The sequence below is a fragment of the Primulina tabacum genome, chromosome 14 (assembly GCF_025594145.1).
Source record: "Primulina tabacum isolate GXHZ01 chromosome 14, ASM2559414v2, whole genome shotgun sequence".
NCBI lineage: Eukaryota > Viridiplantae > Streptophyta > Magnoliopsida > Lamiales > Gesneriaceae > Primulina > Primulina tabacum.
In genome coordinates, this window is record NC_134563.1 from 33,152,951 (window position 1) to 33,174,099 (window position 21,149).

At 32.5% G+C, this 21,149-nt stretch overlaps 1 protein-coding gene across 2 annotated transcripts; it reads left to right on the top strand.

Moving 5' to 3' along the window:
• Positions 1-14,488: 14,488 nt before the first annotated feature.
• LOC142524287 (uncharacterized) lies at positions 14,489-20,898 on the top strand. Of its 2 annotated transcripts, none has more exons than XM_075628191.1 (16): positions 14,489-14,976; positions 15,604-15,728; positions 15,825-15,913; positions 16,005-16,040; positions 16,244-16,331; positions 16,792-16,834; positions 16,919-17,019; positions 17,356-17,420; positions 17,624-18,120; positions 18,206-18,293; positions 18,386-18,475; positions 18,841-19,409; positions 19,552-19,687; positions 19,772-19,840; positions 20,020-20,151; positions 20,401-20,898. In XM_075628191.1, the coding sequence occupies exons 1-16, from the start codon at positions 14,750-14,752 to the stop codon at positions 20,512-20,514; spliced, it is 2,469 nt and encodes an 822-aa protein (XP_075484306.1). In that variant the 5' UTR covers positions 14,489-14,749; the 3' UTR covers positions 20,515-20,898. The 2 variants fall into 2 exon arrangements, with proteins under 2 accessions (XP_075484306.1, XP_075484307.1); XM_075628192.1 differs by having other exon boundaries at positions 20,032-20,151.
• The last annotated feature ends 251 nt before the right edge of the window (positions 20,899-21,149 follow it).

Below are 21,149 nucleotides of genomic sequence, written 5' to 3' on the forward strand. Positions count from 1 at the left end.
TATATATTTTTTGATTAATTGTATAAGTGATTATATATTGTTCAATTAATCAAGCGAAATATCAAGTTATTTTTTTCCCTTAAAATCAATCATATTCATCGTATTTGATAATGACTAAAATGTACATATTTGTGTGCTTAATAAATATTTATATATATTGTATAAAGTTTGATGTTTATAATTTTAAAAATATATATATTGTCGCTATGATGTGCTCGATAAAAGTTACCTCGTGGAAAATATTTGCTCGATGTGATCGATAAAACGTGAAATTAAGATACGATATTATGTATATGTATTGATTGATAAATTTGATACTCATAAAATGAAATTAGTCTTATTCTTCAGCAATAGTTCTTATATCTCAGCATCATTAAATAATGTATTTTTTTATTCTTTAATTTAATTTTTAAATGAATGTTTTTTATTTATTAAATTATATTTAAATTACATATTTAACAATTAATTTTACAAATTTAAACTACTTTTTTTAATATACATTATAAGGGTCAAATTATTGAAATAGTGTAATAGAAACGTGCAACTTAATTAATTGGGTGTAGCTTGATACGCCACAAGTGCCCGAGATCTATGAATGGGCACAACACAAGATTTCGGAAATTAGAAGCTTCCCTTTCTCTGAGGTCCGACAAATTAGTGGCAAATGAACATGCATGCACACCCTCTAAAATAATTAATTCTAAAATATAAATGAGTATGTCTTTTGTGATTTCCATGAGGTATATCGACTCGATCAGTATTTAAAATAAAAATTAATATGTTTAACATAAATAATAACTTTTTTCATGAGTCAGGTCGAGTTAGAAATCCGTCTCACAAAATTATCTCGTGAGACAATCTCGAAGCTGATTTTTTTTGTTTTACCTATAATTTTGGTTTGATACTCTAAATTAAATATTTCGAGTCCGCTCCTACTTATTTTTTTATTTTTTTTTGAAAATTAAACATTTATATCATCAAATCGATAAATGTCGAGTTACAATACAAGAAAACCAAGATGAAATATTTTCATCTAGCCAATTTAAATTGGAAGAGCTGTTGAATGCTCTATGAGCAAGAAGTGTGTCACAATATTGACCGAGCGATGCATATGCTTGATCGACGTAAAATGATTCACCAGGAACATATAATTAGCTTTAAGAGCCAATACACTCAAAGAACCAGCTTCCATATTTGGGTTCAGAACTACACGAACCGCCTTTTTGGAGTCTGAATATATACAAATAGAAGATACTCTCACATGTAGACACATATCCATACCACAACGAATAGCCAATATTTCAGCTGCAAGGACATTAACATTACCCGGATTACAGATGATAAGAGCATGGACACTTCTAGTTTCTCCATGTGAATTTCTAATTATCGCTCCAATACTGAATTTATTACACATGATATCAAACTCCGTATCAACATCTAATCGAAATAAGTTAGAGGTATGCGGTTTCCATAAGTGATTTGCTAAGATTTGTGAAGTACAAGTTGAGATAGCACACTTTAATTAATCTAGGGTAACAAACCGAATCTAGATTCTTCTCAAGTTTATGGTCGCTTTTTCTTTTTCTATATTTGGGATTTCCTTAGAGAAGAAGAAAGCTTATGATCATATGCTAAGAGAGTAAAAAAATCAAGAATTGATCGAGACAAAATTACTCGTTTTTTATTTAACTTTTTTAAAAATATAAATATGAATTTTCAAAAACTTTAAATTTCTCAAGGATTTACATGCAGACTCTAGCTAGGAAGCCAATAAAAAAAGGGAAAATGTAGGGTAAACTCACAAAAGTTTTTCCCTAATGAAAGATTCTAAATTGCAGTGCAAGAAGACCCTGCAATGATCTTTGTGTAAAGACATTCATGTTATTGAGCATGTTAGAATAATTGAAAGTAGCATTGGGAGAGACCGAGCTTGTAGTTCAATAGTCTCACTCTCTGTTGGATTAGCTGGTTTTTCTAGTTCGATCCTCTCTCTCCGCGTGTGTAGCATTAGGAATGCAAATTGAATTTATAATATTACCCTCACAGCTTCTACATAACTACATATATCCTACTTTTTGCTTTTACCATCTCTTTCTGAAACAGTGATTTCCTTCACTTTGTTTCGTTTTACCCTGTCTTTTTCTTCTGTGTCATGAGCAAAAGGATTGAAATTGTTTTTTTTTTTTAAGTTGGGGATTGAAATTGATTTGAGAATGTTTAAAACTTAAATTTAAATTTTGTGTTATTTTTATAATTTGTTGACTATAGTTGTTCTCAATAACTCAAACGCAACTATATTAATATCAGCGCTTGTAATTTTTTGTATCGATTTTCATCCAAGAAAATAAATGAATCATTATTAACAATACTTGTTATACATGCTTTGTTGCTCAAAAATCATATATTTGTACCACATCTGAAACATTTAGTCCTCAAATATCATATATTATTACAACATTTTCAATATTTTATACCGCTTTTCATTTTTCATCAATGAAAATATACGAACATTAACATCAATACTTGTTATGCATATTTGGGTAAATAAAAATCATATATTTGTACCAGATCTGAAACATTTGATACTCAAATATCATATATTAATTCTATATTTTTAATCTTTTGTATTAATTCTCACCCAAGAAAAAATGTGGGGCTAGAGACCGCAGAAACATTTTTTTTGTATATCAAATAGTACACACACATAATTTTTATGAAAAATACTCACATCAAGTAAAATATGATATTTGAAGATTTATTGATCATTCCGGCATTCCCCATTATTTTAACCAGTTAGAACTACACCATGATTTTTTTTAAAATAGTAATTAAGTCTACTCAACTTTAAAGTTAAGAGTGATATTATTTGCATCAACCACTGAAAGGTCAAAAAGTCATTTTCCCAGTGGCTTTCTACTTTCTAGCGTGTCAATGTCAGGAACAGACTTTGCATGTGTAGATTGGCAATTTGTAGGTTGTTTTTAATGGGAGGCATGCTTCCCATAAACATCTAAACATGTCATTTTCTTGTATTAGGTTTTATTCCAAAGTGCCAACTGAGGAAAAAAGAAAATTTGTATTACACTCCACACAAAAAAAAAAAAAATGGCTTACTATAATAAAAAAATATAAAAGTTAAATCACATTTTAAATAAAATATTGAGGTAGTAAATTAAAGCATTAACTTAATCGGGTCGATTTAGCCGAACGGTTGTTAATAGAGTCAGAATGTAAAAAATATTGTTAATATAAATCCGAACAGAAGTTTAATGTATCATCACCTGCATTACGAACAAAAAGTTAGAAAGGTAAGAAATTATCCGGTGAAAATCCTCCGACACTCAAATCAGTGCTACCCAAAACAAGAGAATGGAAAAGAGTCATATACTACCATTAGTGTGAATATCTTGGTCTATTTATAAGTTTTTGACTGTATGAGGCGGGTTTTTGTTAATTAACATTGATCAATTATCTCAATAAATAAATATCAAGCTCAATAGACTAATTTCTTCAAAATAAAGGACGAATTTTGTTACAACCCGTCTTCGTATCCAGTCTTCATTTTGGAGATTACAACAATGATCCTCTATACTTTGGAAGATAATTGTAGCAATGCAATATGGGTTTGGAGTAGTGTCTTAAGAACCAGACCGGACTAGACTGTCTTATTCGACTTGAAACCGAGCATGGGTCCAAACAACGCACAAAAATCGTTTAACCGGTCAAACTGGTCAGATCGGTACCTGAACTACTTTATAATTTTTAAAATTTATTTTTATTTTTTGTTATTAATATGATTATTTAGATTCTGAACTTCGTTAAAAATATTATTTTAAAAGTATTAGAGTTTATTTTATTTTTTAAATATATAATATATATTTTTTATTATTTAAATACACATTTAAAAGATATTATTTATTATAATATTATTTTATATGATATAACAATGTTCCGTTCCGACCATCCAGTTGAACCAGTCTGATCTGTTGTACTGCTATCTTAAGGTAGAATTATTCAATCGCCGGTCCGATTATTAAACTTGGTTTGGAGGATGACATAAATTATATTTCCACCAAAATTTCACAAGGTTCTTTTTTATTTTTTAATTTATGTTGTGGTCCATTTCATTTTTTTAATCCCTTTTTAATTAATTTTAGGGCTAAATTTTTTGTTCCTTATTTATTTCAAGTGTTTTTTCATTAATTTATTATAATTTTACTATCTGTAAAAACACTAAAGAGAAATAATGAACAAGGTCATATAAAAAAATATATGATTGTCTTGCTTTATTTTTATTTTTTAATTTTATTTTTATCTTTGTATGATTAATGTTGTGTATAGTTTGCAATTTGATGATAAAATAAATGCACAGTTTTTTAATGAGTCAAATACACATTTACTTTTATTCGGTTTAATAATTGTTAAAGAAATTATTACCCAAAAGTTTTGGTGATCGACAAATCAAAATAGCACTTCACTATTTCAAGAGACGGCTGCTTATATTTTGTAACAGATTTTAGCTCAACCGTCCAGATCTCAACCGGCTTAAGCCAAAAAAGTTCTAACCGCTCTATCAAAAGATATACTAGAGAAACTTGACCGCCTGACTTCCAAACCGTCAGTAATTCAAACGGATCAGAATAAAAGAAGATGGAACTCTCAATCGATTGATTGAAAGACATCATTAAAAAAGGTTATTTATTGCCTACTTAATGAAAGACATTCTCTGACCGGTTCAGAACTTTCAAGAGCTTGCACCGGTTTCATAATCAACGTGTTCATACATCAGTCCCGAGAATGATTTGCATTTATATCACTATCCCAGAAAGGAAAGATCATTTTATCTTTGAAATGTCTGAGGACAAAAGCAGTCACCATAAAAGGAAACTCTGTAGCAAACTCTTCAGAACGAGACTCAAGGAAATGCCAGCAAAGAGAACATTTAATGTATATCTGAAGAACATTAAATGCGGTTGCAGCTGATGGTGACACCACATTTCTCTATTACAAAGTTAACGTTACTCGATCTTTTTGACCGTTGGAACTATCGCCTATATTAATAGAGAAGGATGTTTGCAAGAGCAACATGATATACATTATCGAATCCACGAAAGTAAAATTATCATAAGCTTGCATACATCGAAAGTTTCAGAGCGCACTCAAAAGATTACTTACTTTATCGCTCATAAACACGCACTGAACAAACAGATATCTGATCATTTTAGGATCATCTTCGTGCTACCAAAATCAATTTACTTGTATCAGTAACCTTTCGGTTATTTAGATTAAGTTGTGGTGTCTGGTGAACAGAGTGTTTTTAAAATCCAGAATTGTAAAGTGATCACTAAGAGTTCCAAAACAGGCAGTGTGATAAGTCCTGATTGGAGTGGGCTGTTGCAAAGAGTTTTGTAATCACTCACTATTCCTTATAATTACATTTCAATTCTTATTTAAATATAAATCAAATGAATTATGAAAAATATTGTACACACACACAACGCTTGCATCGGTATACTAGTATATATAATGGTTGGGAATGAAAAAATATAAAATATAGGATTTAATAACATTTAGAGAATATGTTTTGGATAATATTTTTGTAAATAAAGATCATCAATCTCTAATTGGAGGACTAATAATTAAAAAAAAATAGAAATTTTGGGTTAGAGATTGCCTAACCCATCAAATATCGATCAAATTATTATTCTTATTTATCGAGCCAAAGCTCTTACCCACATTTCTTCTCATTCTCCAAAAAATATACACGAACACGGTTCTTTCGTTTTATGTTTTACTGCAATTATATATATATTTTCTCATTCCAATATATATTCAAACCCAAAATATACTATTTTACAATATTTTATCCAGAAATTTTTGTATATATTCTATATTTTCAAATTTATTGTTAAAAACTATTTTCGCCAAATAACAGCATAAATTTCCCCAACCCGCACCCAATTCCCAAAGTTGTACTAAAGAAAAGCTTGAATTTTCGAGTCAGAGTAAAAAATGTTGAGTAGATATCTTGTGAGATGGTTTCACGAAATTTTATCTGTGAGACGGGTCAATCATATCGATATTCACGATAAAAAGTAATACTCTTAGCATAAAAAATATACTTTTTCATTGATAACCTAAATAAGAGATCTGTCTCACAAAATACGACCCGTGATATCGTCTGACACAAGTTTTTTCCAACATTGTTTCATCATCAACGCCGTTTTTAGTATTATTTTATTTTATTTTATGAAGTGAGAGTTAACCATTGATATTTTAGTTTATAAACAATTGTAGTCAGATAAATTATATTATATGATACATTCGTTCGATAAAGTGTTGGTAAATATTATATTATGATTGCATGTGTTAATTTAATAATTTTTAAAATTCTAAATTAATTAACATTTAAAATTTCATAAATTATTCTCATAGTATTGGGGCTGATTTTAGCAGATGCATCCCCTCAAAAAATTTTTTTCCGGCTCAGACCAGTATTCGGTTTTTGACAGATAAAAAGTACACTCCTATATTTATTATAGAAATGATAAATGAATCTAAATTTCAATTATTTTTTTCATCTAAAACAATAAAATATACTATCAAATTTAGCCAATTTCAATTATTTGATTTTTTTTATAAAAATAATTACTTTAAATTATATGTGTATTTTGAATTGAAGATTTTTTTTCGAGGAATAAATATTGAAGATTTTTAATAAACTGTAAATGAATGAGGTTTTTCGTCCTTTTGAAAAAGGTTATGGATTAATAGGTATTGGGAATTGTATATGCCAACGATGAATAAAAAAAGTGTAGGAGGTGCATGTACATAATATTATAATAATTAAGGAACGTCGAATGCAAAATATTATAAATTATTTAAAATTAAATACTTCAAAACAAAATTCTAAAAATGGAAAATATACGATCTTAGTCCTTGATGTGGTTAAATTTTGTCAAGTGGATTTTAAAATAATTTTCCTGTCAATAGTTCAAATGGGTATTTTTTAGTTGTAATTACTAAGATTGAGAATTTTGTTGAAAAATATATTTAAAATGTGTGTATTGAATATTTGAATGTTGAATATTTGAATGTTGAAAATAAGAGTTGTAAATATTGAAAATTAGTGTGTGATGATGTAGGTAATGATGTATTTTATTTTTGGATTATTTGTAAAGATTTCCTATAAATAGATCTCTCATTTGTGAAGAAAATCACAATTGAGTAGAGAGAAAAATATTATAAAGTGTGTAGTTTAGTAAATTTTGAGAGTTTGAGATTTTTACTTTTTACCATAAATTTTTACTTTTTCACAACACGTTATCAGCACGAAGCTCTAAAAGTCATTCATATTTTTCCAAGCTCCAAACAGAAGAAAAAGGTAACAAAAGTAATAATATTTATTTTACTGTTATTTATTTATTGTGTATATATTTAATATATAATATAATATTATTATTAGAAATAATAAAAATAAATTTTTCAAAAACTTGTTATAAATCCTGGGAGGATGTTAAGACAACATCCCACACTCCCGGTAAGGGATACGACAAGTATAAAAGCCTATAAGATTTTTAAACAAAATAACATACGACACCTCATTATAATAATGTGATATGATATACATAATTATTTAAACATGATTAATATTATATTCACCATATTATTACCATAAAATTATACAAATACATACATTTATTTTTTGTACATCCAACGGTCATAAACGGTAACAAAACGGCTAGTTTTTATCCTATAAATATCATCTCACAAACACATTCAATCACTCCAACTTTCTCTTCTTCTCTAAAAATTATTCTTCATCAAATTTTTCGAAGAAAAAAGAAGATGACTTTCTCAAAGTTATTTTTAATTATTTTGGTTATCATACTCACGAGTCTTTTATTTATCGGAGAATATCCTCTCGTGTGTTTTCTTTATTTTTACAAATACTTGTACTTGTTGTTTATCCATTACTTTGTATTGCAATATTCATTAACTAATAAAATGCATCGTAATTTTTTTTAGTACCACCATGTCAAACTTGGCAAAACTCGAATTCATTGCTCTTGATATCACGGAAAAAAATTATATGCCATGGACTCTCGATGTATAAATGCATCTTGAGTCATTGGGTCTAAATGAGACCATAAAAAAAATGGCATATCGACATCCCAAGAAAAGACAAAAGCCATGATATTTTTGCGTTGGCATCCCATGGCTTTGTGGAAGGGATTAAAAGAAAGATTCGAACAAATGAATTTAGTGAGAAATCATCAGGCACGACCCACTGGTTCAACGGCATTTCCTGAAGTAAATGTCGTAAGAAAAAATGAATTAAATCTGGAAACCAAAATCAAAGTTATAAACAAGATTTTGGTCGAGGACGAAATCGAGGTCGTGGTCGTGGATGTGGACGTGGAAGTGGTCGTGGTCGTGGTCGTGGACGCGGCCGTGGTTTTGAAAATAATCGAGATAGTTACTTTTATAAGTCATCTCAAAAGAACGTCCCAAATCATCCACAGAAAAGACATCATGAAAATATGAGTGTTAATGAGAATCACTCAAAAAGATATGAAAGTTCTTGTTTCAGATGTGGTACTCCAGGACATTGGTCCCGTATTTGTCGAGCCCCTGAGCATCTTTGTAAATTTTATAAAGAATCATTAAAGGGGAAAGAAAAGGAGATCAACTTCACTGAACAAAGTGAACCTTTGAGTGATTCAACTCATTTTGATGCTGGAGATTTTCTGATTGATTTCTCAGACAATGATCAATTTGCTGGTGGAATAAATATGTAAAATATTTTATGTACCCATATGATAATGTTTTATTGTGTGCTATATTTTTGCATTTTATTGTCAGTAATTTTATTTCATTGCATATATTTTTTGAAGTTGAAATATGGAAAATACTATGAACAAAGCTGAAGTTTACATACCCGATAGTGGTACAACGCACACTATCCTCCGAGATAAAAGAAATTTCTTGGAACTAAAACCAACAAAAACAAGGGTGAATACAATATCAGGTCCTGTAGACTTGATTAAAGAATGTGGTAAAGCACAATTTTTGTTACCTAATGGTACAAAATTTTTTATCAATGATGCTTTATATTCACCACAATCAAAAAGAAATTTGTTGAGTTTTAATGATATATATTCTCATGGGTATGATACTCAAACAATGAATGAAGGGAATGAGAAATATATGTGTTTTATCACATATAAATCAGGAAAGAAATATGTGATTGAAAAACTATCAATGCTCCCTACTGGATTGCATTATACACACATAAGTCCCATTGAATCAAACATGGTAGTTGATAATTCTTCAATATTAACCAATTGGCATTATCGATTGAGACATCCTGGTTCAAAAATGATGCGAAGAATTATAGAAAATACACATGGTCATCCACTGAAAGACCAGAAGATCTTTAAGAATAATAAGTTTCAATGTAAAGCATGTTCTCTTGGAAAACTTATTATAAGACCATCACCAGCCAAAATCCAAACTGAATCACCAATGTTTCTTGAACGTATTCAGGGTGATATTTGTGGACCAATCCATCCACCATGTGGACCATTCAGATACTTTATGGTATTGATTGATGCCTCCAGCAGATGGTCACATGTATGTTTATTGTCAACTCGAAATGTTGCATTTGCAATATTACTTGCTCAAATAATAAAATTGAGGAATCAATTTCCCGATTATACAATCAAGAAATTAGACTTGATAATGCTGGTGAATTTACTTCCCAAACTTTCAATGATTATTGTATGTCTATGGGAATCATTGTTGAGCATCCTGTTGCTCATGTACATACACAGAATAGATTGGCTGAATCATTGATTAAACGTCTGCAAATGATTGCTAGACTAATGATTATGAAAACAAAGCTCTCTATTTCTATATGGGGACATGCAATTTTACACGCTGCTTCATTAATTCGCATCAGACCAAGTGCATATCATAAATACTCCCCATTGCAGCTTGCATTTGGTAAAGAACAAGTCATTTCTCATCTGAGAATTTTTGGATGTATGGTGTATGTGCCTATTGCACCACCGCAACGAAAGAAAATGGAACATCAAAGAAAGGTTGGAATTTATATCGGTTATGATAGTCCATCAATCATTCGATATCTTGAACCTCAGACAGGCGACGTGTTCACAGGACGTTTTGCTAATTGTCATTTTAATGAGGAAATCTTCCCAATGTTAGGGGGAGAACAGAAACATACCGAAAAGGAAATTACATGGCATGTATCATCGTTGTTACATCTGGATCCAAGAACAAAACAATGTGAAAAAGATGTACAACAAATTGTACACTTGCAAAGAATAGCCAATCAAATACCAGATACATTTGCTGACACAAAAGGGGTAACTAAATCATATATACATGCTGCAAATACCCCTGCTCGAATTGAAATTCCAAAGAAACAAATTGAAGATACTCATGATGTCATTAAACGCCTGAAGTGTGGAAGGCCAGTCGGTTCCAAGGATAAAAATCCTCGAAAAAGAAAATTTATAGAGAAACACGATGATCACAAAATAAAGAATTATGTTCTTGAAGAAACACATGATGATCACAAAATAGAGAATGGTGTTCCTGAAAAAACACATGATGGTGAAAATATTCTGTCAGAATCACAAACTGATGAGACTCATGAACTCTCTATCAATTACATTAATACTGGAAAAATATGGAACCGAAAAGATATAGAAGAAATTGATGATATATTTTCTTATAATGTGGCAATCGACATCATAAATGATAATGAAGATCATGAACCAAAATCTTTTGGTGAATGTAAAAATCGGCAGGATTAAATAAAATGGAAAGAAGCCATCCAGGTTGAATTGGATTCGTTAAATAAACGTAATGTTTTTGGACCTATAGTCCTTACACCTGAAGGTGTAAAACCTGTTGGATACAAATGGGTTTTTATTCGAAAGCGAAATGAGAAAAATGAAATAGTGAGATATAAAGCTCGACTTGTTGCACAAGGTTTTTCTCAAAGGCCTGGAGTTGATTATGAAGAAACGTATTCTACTGTGATGGATGCAATTACGTTTCGGTATTTGATTAGCTTGGCGGTATCTGAAAATTTAGAAATGCATCTTATGGATGATGTTACAGCTTACTTATATGGATCACTTGATAGTAATATATATATGAAAATCTCTGAAGGATTTAAGGTGTCTCAAGCACAAAGTTCAAAACCCAGGGAATGTTATTCTGTGAAATTACAAAGATCATTATATGAGTTAAAGCAATCAGGTCGAATGTGGTATAATCGACTAAGTGATCACTTGATGAAAAAGGGATATGTAAATAATTCAATATGCCCTTGTGTTTTCATTAAGAAAACAACATCCGGATGCGTAATTCTTGCTGTATATGTTGATGATTTAAACATTATTGGAATGAATAAGGAAATTCAAGAAGTTGTGTCATACTTGAAGGAAGAATTTGAAATGAAGGATCTTGGAAAAACCAAGTATTGTCTGGGTTTACAAATTGAACAAAAAGAATGTGGAATGTTTGTTCACCAGACAAATTATACAGAAAAGATCCTTAAACGTTTTAATATGGATAAAGCAAATCCTTTAAGTACTCCAATGATTGTTAGATCAATAAACATAGAAAAGGATCCATTCCGACCATGTGAAGATGATGAAGCTATTCTTGGTCCAGAAGTACCATATCTAAGTGCTATCGGTGCCTTTATGTATCTTACAAATTGTACGAGGCCCGATATATCTTTTGCCGTAAATTTGTTGGCAAGATTTAGCACATATCCAACAAAGAGACACTGGAACGGAATTAAACATATATTCCGTTATCTACGAGGAACGACAGACTTGAGACTTTTATTTTCAAAAGATGTTAATCCAAGTATAATTGGTTATGCCGATGCTGGATACTTATCTGATCCACACAAGGCAAGTTCCCAAACTGGATATGTATTTACTCGTGGAGGCACTGCAATTTCTTGGCGTTCACAGAAACAAACGCTCGTAACAACTTCATCAAATCATGCCGAGATTATTGCACTACATGAAGCAAGTCGTGAATGCGTGTGGTTAAAATCAATGACCCAACATATCCAAATCTCATGCGGATTATCATTCGACGAGAAGCCTGTGATACTATATGAAGATAATGTTGCATGTGTTGCTCAAATGAAAGAAGGATACATAAAATTCGACAGAACTAAACATATTCCTCCTAAGTTCTTCGCATTCACCAAGAAACTTGAGAAGAATAAATGTATTGATGTTCGTCACATTCAATCAAGTGAAAATTCATCAGATCTCTTCACAAAGGCGCTTCCTACGTCAATATTCAGAAAGCATATATATAATATTGGGATGCGCAATCTACGAAATTTGTGAAGAATTGTCGTGTCAACATGAGGGGGAGTTTACGTGACTGCACTCTTTTTCCCTTGCTATGGTTTTTATCCCAATGGGTTTTTCCTAGTGAGGTTTTTAACGAAGCAGTATAAAAACTCGTAATGAAGACAATCATTATGATCATCATCACAAGAGGGAGTGTTGAAAAATATATTTAAAATGTGTGTATTGAATATTTGAATGTTGAATATTTGAATGTTGAAAATAAGAGTTGTAAATATTGAAAATTAGTGTGTGATGATGTATGTAATGATGTATTTTATTTTTGGATTATTTGTAAAGATTTCCTATAAATAGATCTCTCATTTGTGAAGAAAATCACAATTGAGTAGAGAGAAAAATATTATAAAGTGTGTAGTTTAGTAAATTTTGAGAGTTTGAGATTTTTACTTTTTACCATAAATTTTTACTTTTTCACAACAAATTTGACATAATTAATTAATTATAAAAAAAGTCAGAAAATAGAGGATGAGAGGTCAAATTTTTTAAAAAAATTTTTGAGGATCAACAGCAAATATTAAACGAAAAATGAAAAAAATATAAGAATTTGTAGACCTCTTAGCAATGAATTTAAAAAATTGAAAAAAAATAGTTGCATCCACCCAGGGTCCAGTGGCGGAGCCACATGGTAAAACACCGGACTTCTGACCAGGTGGTCCAATTTTTTAAAAATATTATATGTAAATTTTAGGATTAATATGATTTTGGTTTAGGTAAATCAATTTAAAATATTAAAAAATTATATAGTTTAAAATTCTAGATCGGGTAAAGCTATATTCCTGGCTCTGCAACTGCATGAGTCCCTTGGCTCCATCACTTAACTTAACTTAACTTAACCTCAAAAACTACATCAAGGGAAGAAGATTGTTCAAGTCTATGTATATGCAACTCTCATAAAGTGAGACAACTAACACCCCTCTAGTGCATGAATGAACATTTGAAACGTGAATTTTACAAGACAACGAGTGACCTAACTATGACAAGTCCAAAACATAACGATTGCATATGTGTTTTGATATCATGTTAAGATTAATACTTGAAACTAACTCAATTTTAAAAACCAGCTCAAGAGATGAAAATTGTATGCAAATTCCATAAATTTTATCTGACCTACGTTTGATATAACAATAATATTATGAAATAACAATTCGTTAAGCAGTATAAAAGCACGAGATTAAAAAGATATTTTTCAAAACAATAATTTCGGGAATCCACACACAATATTGTCCACACTGCTGCAATTATTGGTAGTTGCTAAAAACCATTTATTGAAGAAAGGGACACCTGAGAAAAACTTGTGCTACATAAATCGAACATAAAAGATTTGTTCAAATTATCAAATCATGTCACGCAATAAAGTATTGTCAAATAATGTTTTCACAAAATGTGCCCATGAAAACGCTGCAATTAAACAAACTTATAGTAGCATTAGACTAAATCATCATTTTCCTTTTATATATATATATATATAAAAGGGATCCTCAAGTATTTTTTTAAATCTTTTGCACAAAAACTTTTATGAGATCGTTTTATCGATCAATTTTGTTAGACATATAACATATTCGATCTAATTTATGAATAAATATTATTTTTTATTATAAATATGGATCGAATAGTTTCATCTCGCGGATATAAATGAGTGACACAATTTCACAATAGAACTATTCAATCTTTCGTACATCAGTATGTTACACTCATTCATTCGTTATTGACATCAAGAGTTAAAAATGTATTCAAGGGTTGTCTACTTGCTGTGTGTGTATAATAATTTGGCAAAAACTTGTTTGATACGATCTCACGGGTCGTATCTGTGAGACAGATCTTTTATTGATATTTTTAGAATTTTCTATAATATATTTATGAAATAGTTGTACAAATATATATTATTCCTGAAAAATCTTTAATTTTGTTTTTAAAAAACAATTTTTTTAAAAAAAATTTGACGACCTTTGTAAATAATTAGTCAAAAAGTCAAACCAGTAAATATTGATTAGAGTCCCAGCATTTTCTCCTGCCATCTTAGCCGCCCCCACTCGTCTATATATACCGACCGCAGCGCCACTCTTCTCTGTCAACAAAAAGAATCCACCAACGTCTCATTCGCAGATACGCATATTTCTTCTCAAGAAAACCTCAATATCAGCGATTCTTCTCCCAACCTCACCCAATTTTTTCTCGTATAATTCTCGATTCGGTGATTAATTCAATTTTTTTTGGGTGAAAAACCGTTCGAATATCGGTGTTACATGCACGTATACATACGAATTTATTTTATGTATATGTGTGTGTAAGATTTGTGTTGATTATACGGTGAGATGATGGAGCAGAAGCACGTTTTGTTGTCGGCATTGAGCGTAGGGGTGGGTGTTGGGGTGGGGCTCGGTTTGGTTTCCGGCCAGGCGGTCGGTAGATGGACCGGTAGTTCGAGCTTTTCGGTGGTTGAGGGGATCACGGCCGAGCAGATAGAGGCGGAGCTTCTCAGATTGATTGATGATGGAAAGGAAAGCAAGGTCACGTTCGACGACTTCCCATATTATCTCAGGTGAGAACAGAGAACAGAACATGCAAGTCCTTTTTCTCTCTTTGAAGAAATAACTTCTTTGGTCCTTTCATTTGCTGCTTGGTTCTTTGTTCTTTCATGTTTACATGGACTTTTTGTTTGACTTCGGAAAAGGCAAACGATGTGCGATCAGTGAATGATTGGTTGTATGGTTGCCTTGAATAGCCAGTGTCAGAGGATTCGGAATATTCCCGATGCTTATTACTATTACGATTTTGATTGTTCATAAATTCTTCGAGGGCTTTTGGAGCTTATGTTTTTATGTATTTCAAACACCATTAGTTTTTCGAGTATCAAATTTCATGGTCCAAGAAGACAACTGTTGATATTTTACCAGTTTTAGTTGATTCTTTTCTTTCTTTATGCATATTTCATACATCTATTTATAGTTTAGCTGTGGCTATTGATTTGAATGTATTTTCCAGAAAATGAACATACAGCTCCTCGAGTTCTTAACCGCGAAGCTGTCATCAATGTTACTTGTCCTCGAATGGATTGGCAAATAACAAACCAATTAATTTGTAGAACTACTGGTGTAATTTTTAATCCTTGGCGCATTGTAACCAGAAAACTTGTGTATTTATCTTTCTCCCTTGATGTTTTTGACAGTGAGCGAACCCGTGTATTATTAACAAGTGCGGCGTATATTCATTTAAACCACTTGGACGTCTCTAAGCACACTCGTAATCTCTCACCTGCTGCGAGTCGGGCAATCTTGCTCTCTGGGCCTGCTGGTATGTTAAATCACACCCATCTCCACTCTAATTTAGCAACTAAAATTTCCTCAACTTTCTTGTTGCTATATTCTTTTATATTTTTACCTTCTGCAGAACTTTATCAGCAAACGCTTGCTAAAGCTCTAGCGCATCATTTTAAAGCAAAGTTGCTGTTGCTGGATATAACCCACTTCTCAATCAAGGTTATTGAGCTGAATTATATTTTTCTGGTGCTTATTCTTTACACATCTCTATACTGACCTTTATCATTGTTTTTTATTGGTCTATCTATAGATACAGAGCAAGTATGGCAGCACCAAGAAAGAGTCCGTGAGTATATTTTTCATATCTACAGAAGAATGACAAGTTTTATTTTCTTAAATTTTCTGTAAGAGGGTTATTTAGGTCCACCTATAGTTAGGAAAATTAAGCAAGAATTCAATGCAATGTTCGATCAGATCTACTTCGTTTGTGAAAGTGAACTTATTAGCTTAAAGTGAAAAGAGTACTGATTTCAATTCTTTGCGTCGTAGTCACTCGAAGGTACTATCTCAGAAGTAGCATTACAACGAATGTCCACTTTCCTCAGCTCGTTTCTTCCAGCAAAAGGGGATAACAAAGGTAGATTGTAAGACATGGTTTTATTTTGCATGTTTTTTTATATATGTAATTCCATGTTTGTTTAAAATGCATTTTGCATTGCCTTACATTTTGTTATATTAATCTCATATGGAGCTATAATGGAGGAAAACCTGTTTATATGATGCATCAGAAAGTACACGGTAGTGTGAGTTTCTCACTTTACGGGGATTCCTTTACATTTCATCTTCACCCAAGAAGCTCAGCAAAAGCATTATTAAGAACTCACCTTAAATGATGACTAACTCGTAACATTATGAGCAATTTAGCGTGCAGGAGCATTCCATTGGAAGCTGTGAATGCAACCTCAATACGAAATTGAATGCAGCATGCTCAAGCAAAAGCTATTACAAGCAATTTAATTGCTTTTCTCTGCATGCATGCACATATTATTGATATGGATAATTTGATCTTAGCGTTTTTTGAAATTCATCTTATGAAGGCACATTGTCGAGGCAAAGCAGTGGATTGGACTCTAAGGGAAGGTATGCTTAGCAAATTTCATTTAGAACATCACAATTCAATCAAGACTGAACTCCCGATTGACTTTTAGTTTCTTCTTATTAAAGGAACAATGAAGGAATCAGCAATCCTCTTAAACCTCGCAGAACTTCGTCTGTTTCTTCGGACATGAGCAACATGAGTGTGCAATCCTCCGCTTTAAATCCAGGTCTGAACGTAACATTTTTAACTGGCACTGATTCTTGTATGTGTCGGTTGCAAGCTTAAAGTACAAATGGGATATTGTGGTGTGGTGTGGTTGGCTTGTACCTTCCCGTGCTCAAGTATTTTATGTATGAAATCATTTCCCTGAAAATGATCTAACTATGTTCCCCAAGCATTTGATTATTCGATTCAAGTCCCAATTAGCTAAATATTTGGGGTTTTCCCCCCTTTGAACAGCATTTGTTTTGATGAATAATGTTATTTGCACAAACATCTTTTAGAACATTCTTAATTATATCATCAAATTTAAAATCTGTTGTTTTTGCCTTGATTTTAACAGCTCATTTTAAGCGCATTGGAAGCTTATCTTTTGATGAGAGAGTCTTCTTACAGTCACTTTACAAGGTAACATTGTCATGAATCGATTGATCTTGTCAACTGAATATCCCTAGTCTTTTTATCGACACCATTTGATAATTGCTTCTCCTGATGCTATTTGCATATGATGTGTCTTATGTGATCTCAATGTCCCTTTCACCTATTTTGGCATAATAAAATGTTGTCTTTTGAGTTTTTCTTTGATATACTAACTTAGATCTCTCTGGCAGGTGTTAGTTTCAGTCTCCCAAACCAGCTGCATTATTCTCTACATAAGGGATGTTGAGAAACTTTTTCTCCAATCCTCAAGATTCTTCAAATTGTTTGATAGAATGCTAAAGAAAGTATCAGGATCGGTTTTGGTTCTTGGCTCTCGGATGTTGGACTTTGAAGAGGATTGCGGGGAGGTAGATGACAGACTAAGTCTTTTGTTTCCTTATGACATTGCGATTAGGCCACCGGAAGATGAGACTCATCTTGTGAGCTGGAAAGCTCAGCTGGAAGAGGATATGAAGAAGATTCAGTTTCAGGATAACAAGAATCATATTGCTGAGGTCCTTGCTGCAAATGACCTTGAATGTGATGATCTAGAATCAATCTGCCATGCGGATACCGTGGTTCTCAGTAATTACATAGAGGAAATTGTGGTTTCTGCTATATCTTTTCATTTGATGAATATCAAAGATCCAGAGTATCGTAATGGGAAGCTTATCATATCATCTAACAGGTTGAGATAAATATTCATTTCTCAATTCTTTTTTGCTGCTGTCCTTTCTCAATGTCTTCTTTTTGCTTCAATCAATTTGGTGCAGTTTGTCCCACGGGCTAAGCATTTTTCAGGAGGGGAAAAGTGGTGGCAAAGACACCCTTAAATTGGAGACTAGTGCTGAATCGCTGAAGGTTTGTGTTTTGACAGTTCATCCTTTTCAAAATTTTGTCAAGTGTTCTCAGATTGTAATTTTACGTGCTTTTCTACTTTTGATAAATATTAGGAGGCTGAAGCAAAAGCCGGTACTGGAGGAAAACCTGAATTTAAGTCCGAGAGCAAGAACGAGGCTGAAAAAACATCTTCAATGATAAAGGTAGAAAGAGAGAATATCTCAGGCTTAAAGCTACTTGTCTGTACTATTTTGTTCTTCAATGATAAAGGTAGAAAGAGAGAATATCTCAGGCTTAAAGCTACTTGTCTGTACTATTTTTGTTGATTATAGAACTGTGGTGAATATTCAGGCCGTGTGATTTTGCACAGATGAGATACAAACTATGTTGATGCTCTTTCACCCTCTTATCGTGTTCATTTGAGCTTCAGAATGATTTTACAGCTTCCTCCTTCTAAACCTTACTATAAGTTGGAAAGATATGTTTAGCAACCCCTCAATTGCATATATTAACTTTATCTTGATCCTTTTTGTCTTATTGACATTGTCTTGATCCTTAATAATGCCAGGAAATCCCCCCTGACAATGAATTTGAAAAGCGCATAAGGCCTGAAGTTATTCCTGCAAATGAGATTGGAGTCACATTTGCTGATATTGGTTCACTGGACGAGACTAAAGAACTACTTCAGGAGCTGGTCATGCTTCCTCTTAGAAGACCAGACCTTTTCAATGGCGGGCTTCTTAAGCCTTGTAGAGGCATACTTCTTTTTGGCCCTCCAGGTACTGGAAAAACAATGCTCGCTAAGGCCATTGCCCATGAGGCTGGAGCAAGCTTCATAAATGTCAACATGTCAACAATTACTTCAAAATGGTTTGGTGAAGATGAAAAGAATGTTCGAGCTCTTTTCACCCTAGCTGCAAAGGTTTCTCCGACCATCATTTTTGTAGATGAGGTTGATAGCATGCTTGGACAACGGACAAGAGTAGGAGAGCACGAGGCGATGCGTAAAATTAAGAATGAGTTCATGACACATTGGGATGGACTTCTGACAAAACCCGGGGAGCGCATTCTTGTTCTTGCTGCAACAAACAGACCTTTTGATCTTGATGAGGCAATAATTAGGAGGTTTGAGCGCAGGTATCATAACTGGTTGTCCGTTGCATGTATTTTGGGATTCCATTTAATAAATTTGGTCGCTGGCATACAAATGTCAGCTTGAGTTTCCCATAAATGGACGTTATTTTTGAAGTATAATCAATCTTGAACTACTGTTAAACAGAATTATGGTGGAGCTTCCTTCGGTGGAGAATAGAGAAATGATCTTAAAAACCCTGTTGTCCAAAGAAAAGGTTGAAGACCTAGATTTTAAAGAGATTGCAACCATAACTGAAGGATATAGTGGAAGTGATCTTAAGGTTTGTGTTTTCTCCTGAAGATTTTGTCACGTTAATCTTTATTGTGTTTTGTTAATGACTCTTGGTGGTAATTATTGGAAACAGAATCTATGCATAACTGCGGCTTATAGACCAGTAAGAGAACTGCTACAGCAAGAGAGACAGAAGGATAGGGTATGCTATCATTTCAGCACAGAAGATGAACCTTTTTGGTCACTCCCCTTTTTTATTCATACAAACCTCAGTCCCAAACTAGTTGGAATCGCTGGATAGATCTCTCATTATTTTGTATTTGCCTTTCATTGCGTACTATAACTTATTTTTAACTTTTGCTTTTTATTATGCTCCGATAGGGAAAAAAGCAGAAACATGAGGAAGGCCAGAGCTTGGAAGATGCTTCTACTCCAAAAGAAGAAACTAAGGAGGAAAAGGTGATTTCTCTAAGGCCCTTGAACATGGAAGACATGAGGCAGGCAAAGAACCAGGTATTTTAAATTATTTTGCTCTAAATTAGTACATGAATCACTCTTGCTCTATTTTTTTTGCACTTTAAATTGAGTACCTTTCGCTTTTAGGATTGAAAATCCTGTATTTTACATGTTCCTTATGATTTAGTAATTGGGACATTAAAACTAAGTAAAAAAATGATTCTAGTTACTTCTATTTAACATCTACCACACAAGTAATCACAACAGTTCATTGCGAATTGATAAGGCATCGCTTCATATTTACAGGTTGCTGCTAGTTTTGCTTCTGAGGGATCCGTAATGGCCGAGCTAAAACAATGGAATGATCTATATGGAGAAGGAGGTTCGAGAAAGAAAGAGCAACTATCATACTTTCTTTAAAAGATCGGACTTTTCGAATTTTGACATTGGAAGACAACATCTAATCCCTTGTGTGAAACAGCTGCAAGATAAATGAATTCCTGGAACAAAAGCAATTCGAAAACCTTGGTAGGATTGTTGATCATTAAACTTGAATTCAAAGGCAGAACGTTTGATTGCGTGGGCTTGTATATTTGATTGAATTCTTGCTGGAAATCACGAGTAGAGGGGTTACAAGGAGCTGCTGCTAGAAATGATATACCCTTGCAATTTAGAACTTAAAAAGCCAATTACAATCGGAGTGTGTGTTTTCAATATTTGTTTGCGTATAGTAGTGGCTCTCATTTATTGTAAATTTGTTGTATTTGTAAAATTAATACAAATTGTAATCCATTCATTATTTCACTTTCCCTGGTATTGATTTGGATATAAATTTTAGAGTGGGATGTCTTTTGAATCTATAACCGACAACTAAGAATAGGTCTTTTGTGTGACAGTCTCACGAATCTTTATCTGTGAGACGGGTCAAACCTACCGATATTCACAATAAAAGTATTACTTTTAGCATAAAAAGTAATACTTTTTCAGGGATGACCCAAATAAGAGATTCGTATCACAAAATACGACTCATGAGACCGTCTCACACAAGTTTTTGC

Coding starts and splice junctions, on each gene's coding strand:
- LOC142524287 (XM_075628191.1), top strand. CDS start 14,750: ATGATGGAGCAGAAGCACGTTTTGTTGTCGGCATTGAGCGTAGGGGTG. Junction 17,421..17,623: donor TCTTACAGTCACTTTACAAG/GTAACATTGTCA, acceptor TCTCTCTGGCAG/GTGTTAGTTTCAGTCTCCCA. Junction 18,294..18,385: donor CTAGTGCTGAATCGCTGAAG/GTTTGTGTTTTG, acceptor GATAAATATTAG/GAGGCTGAAGCAAAAGCCGG.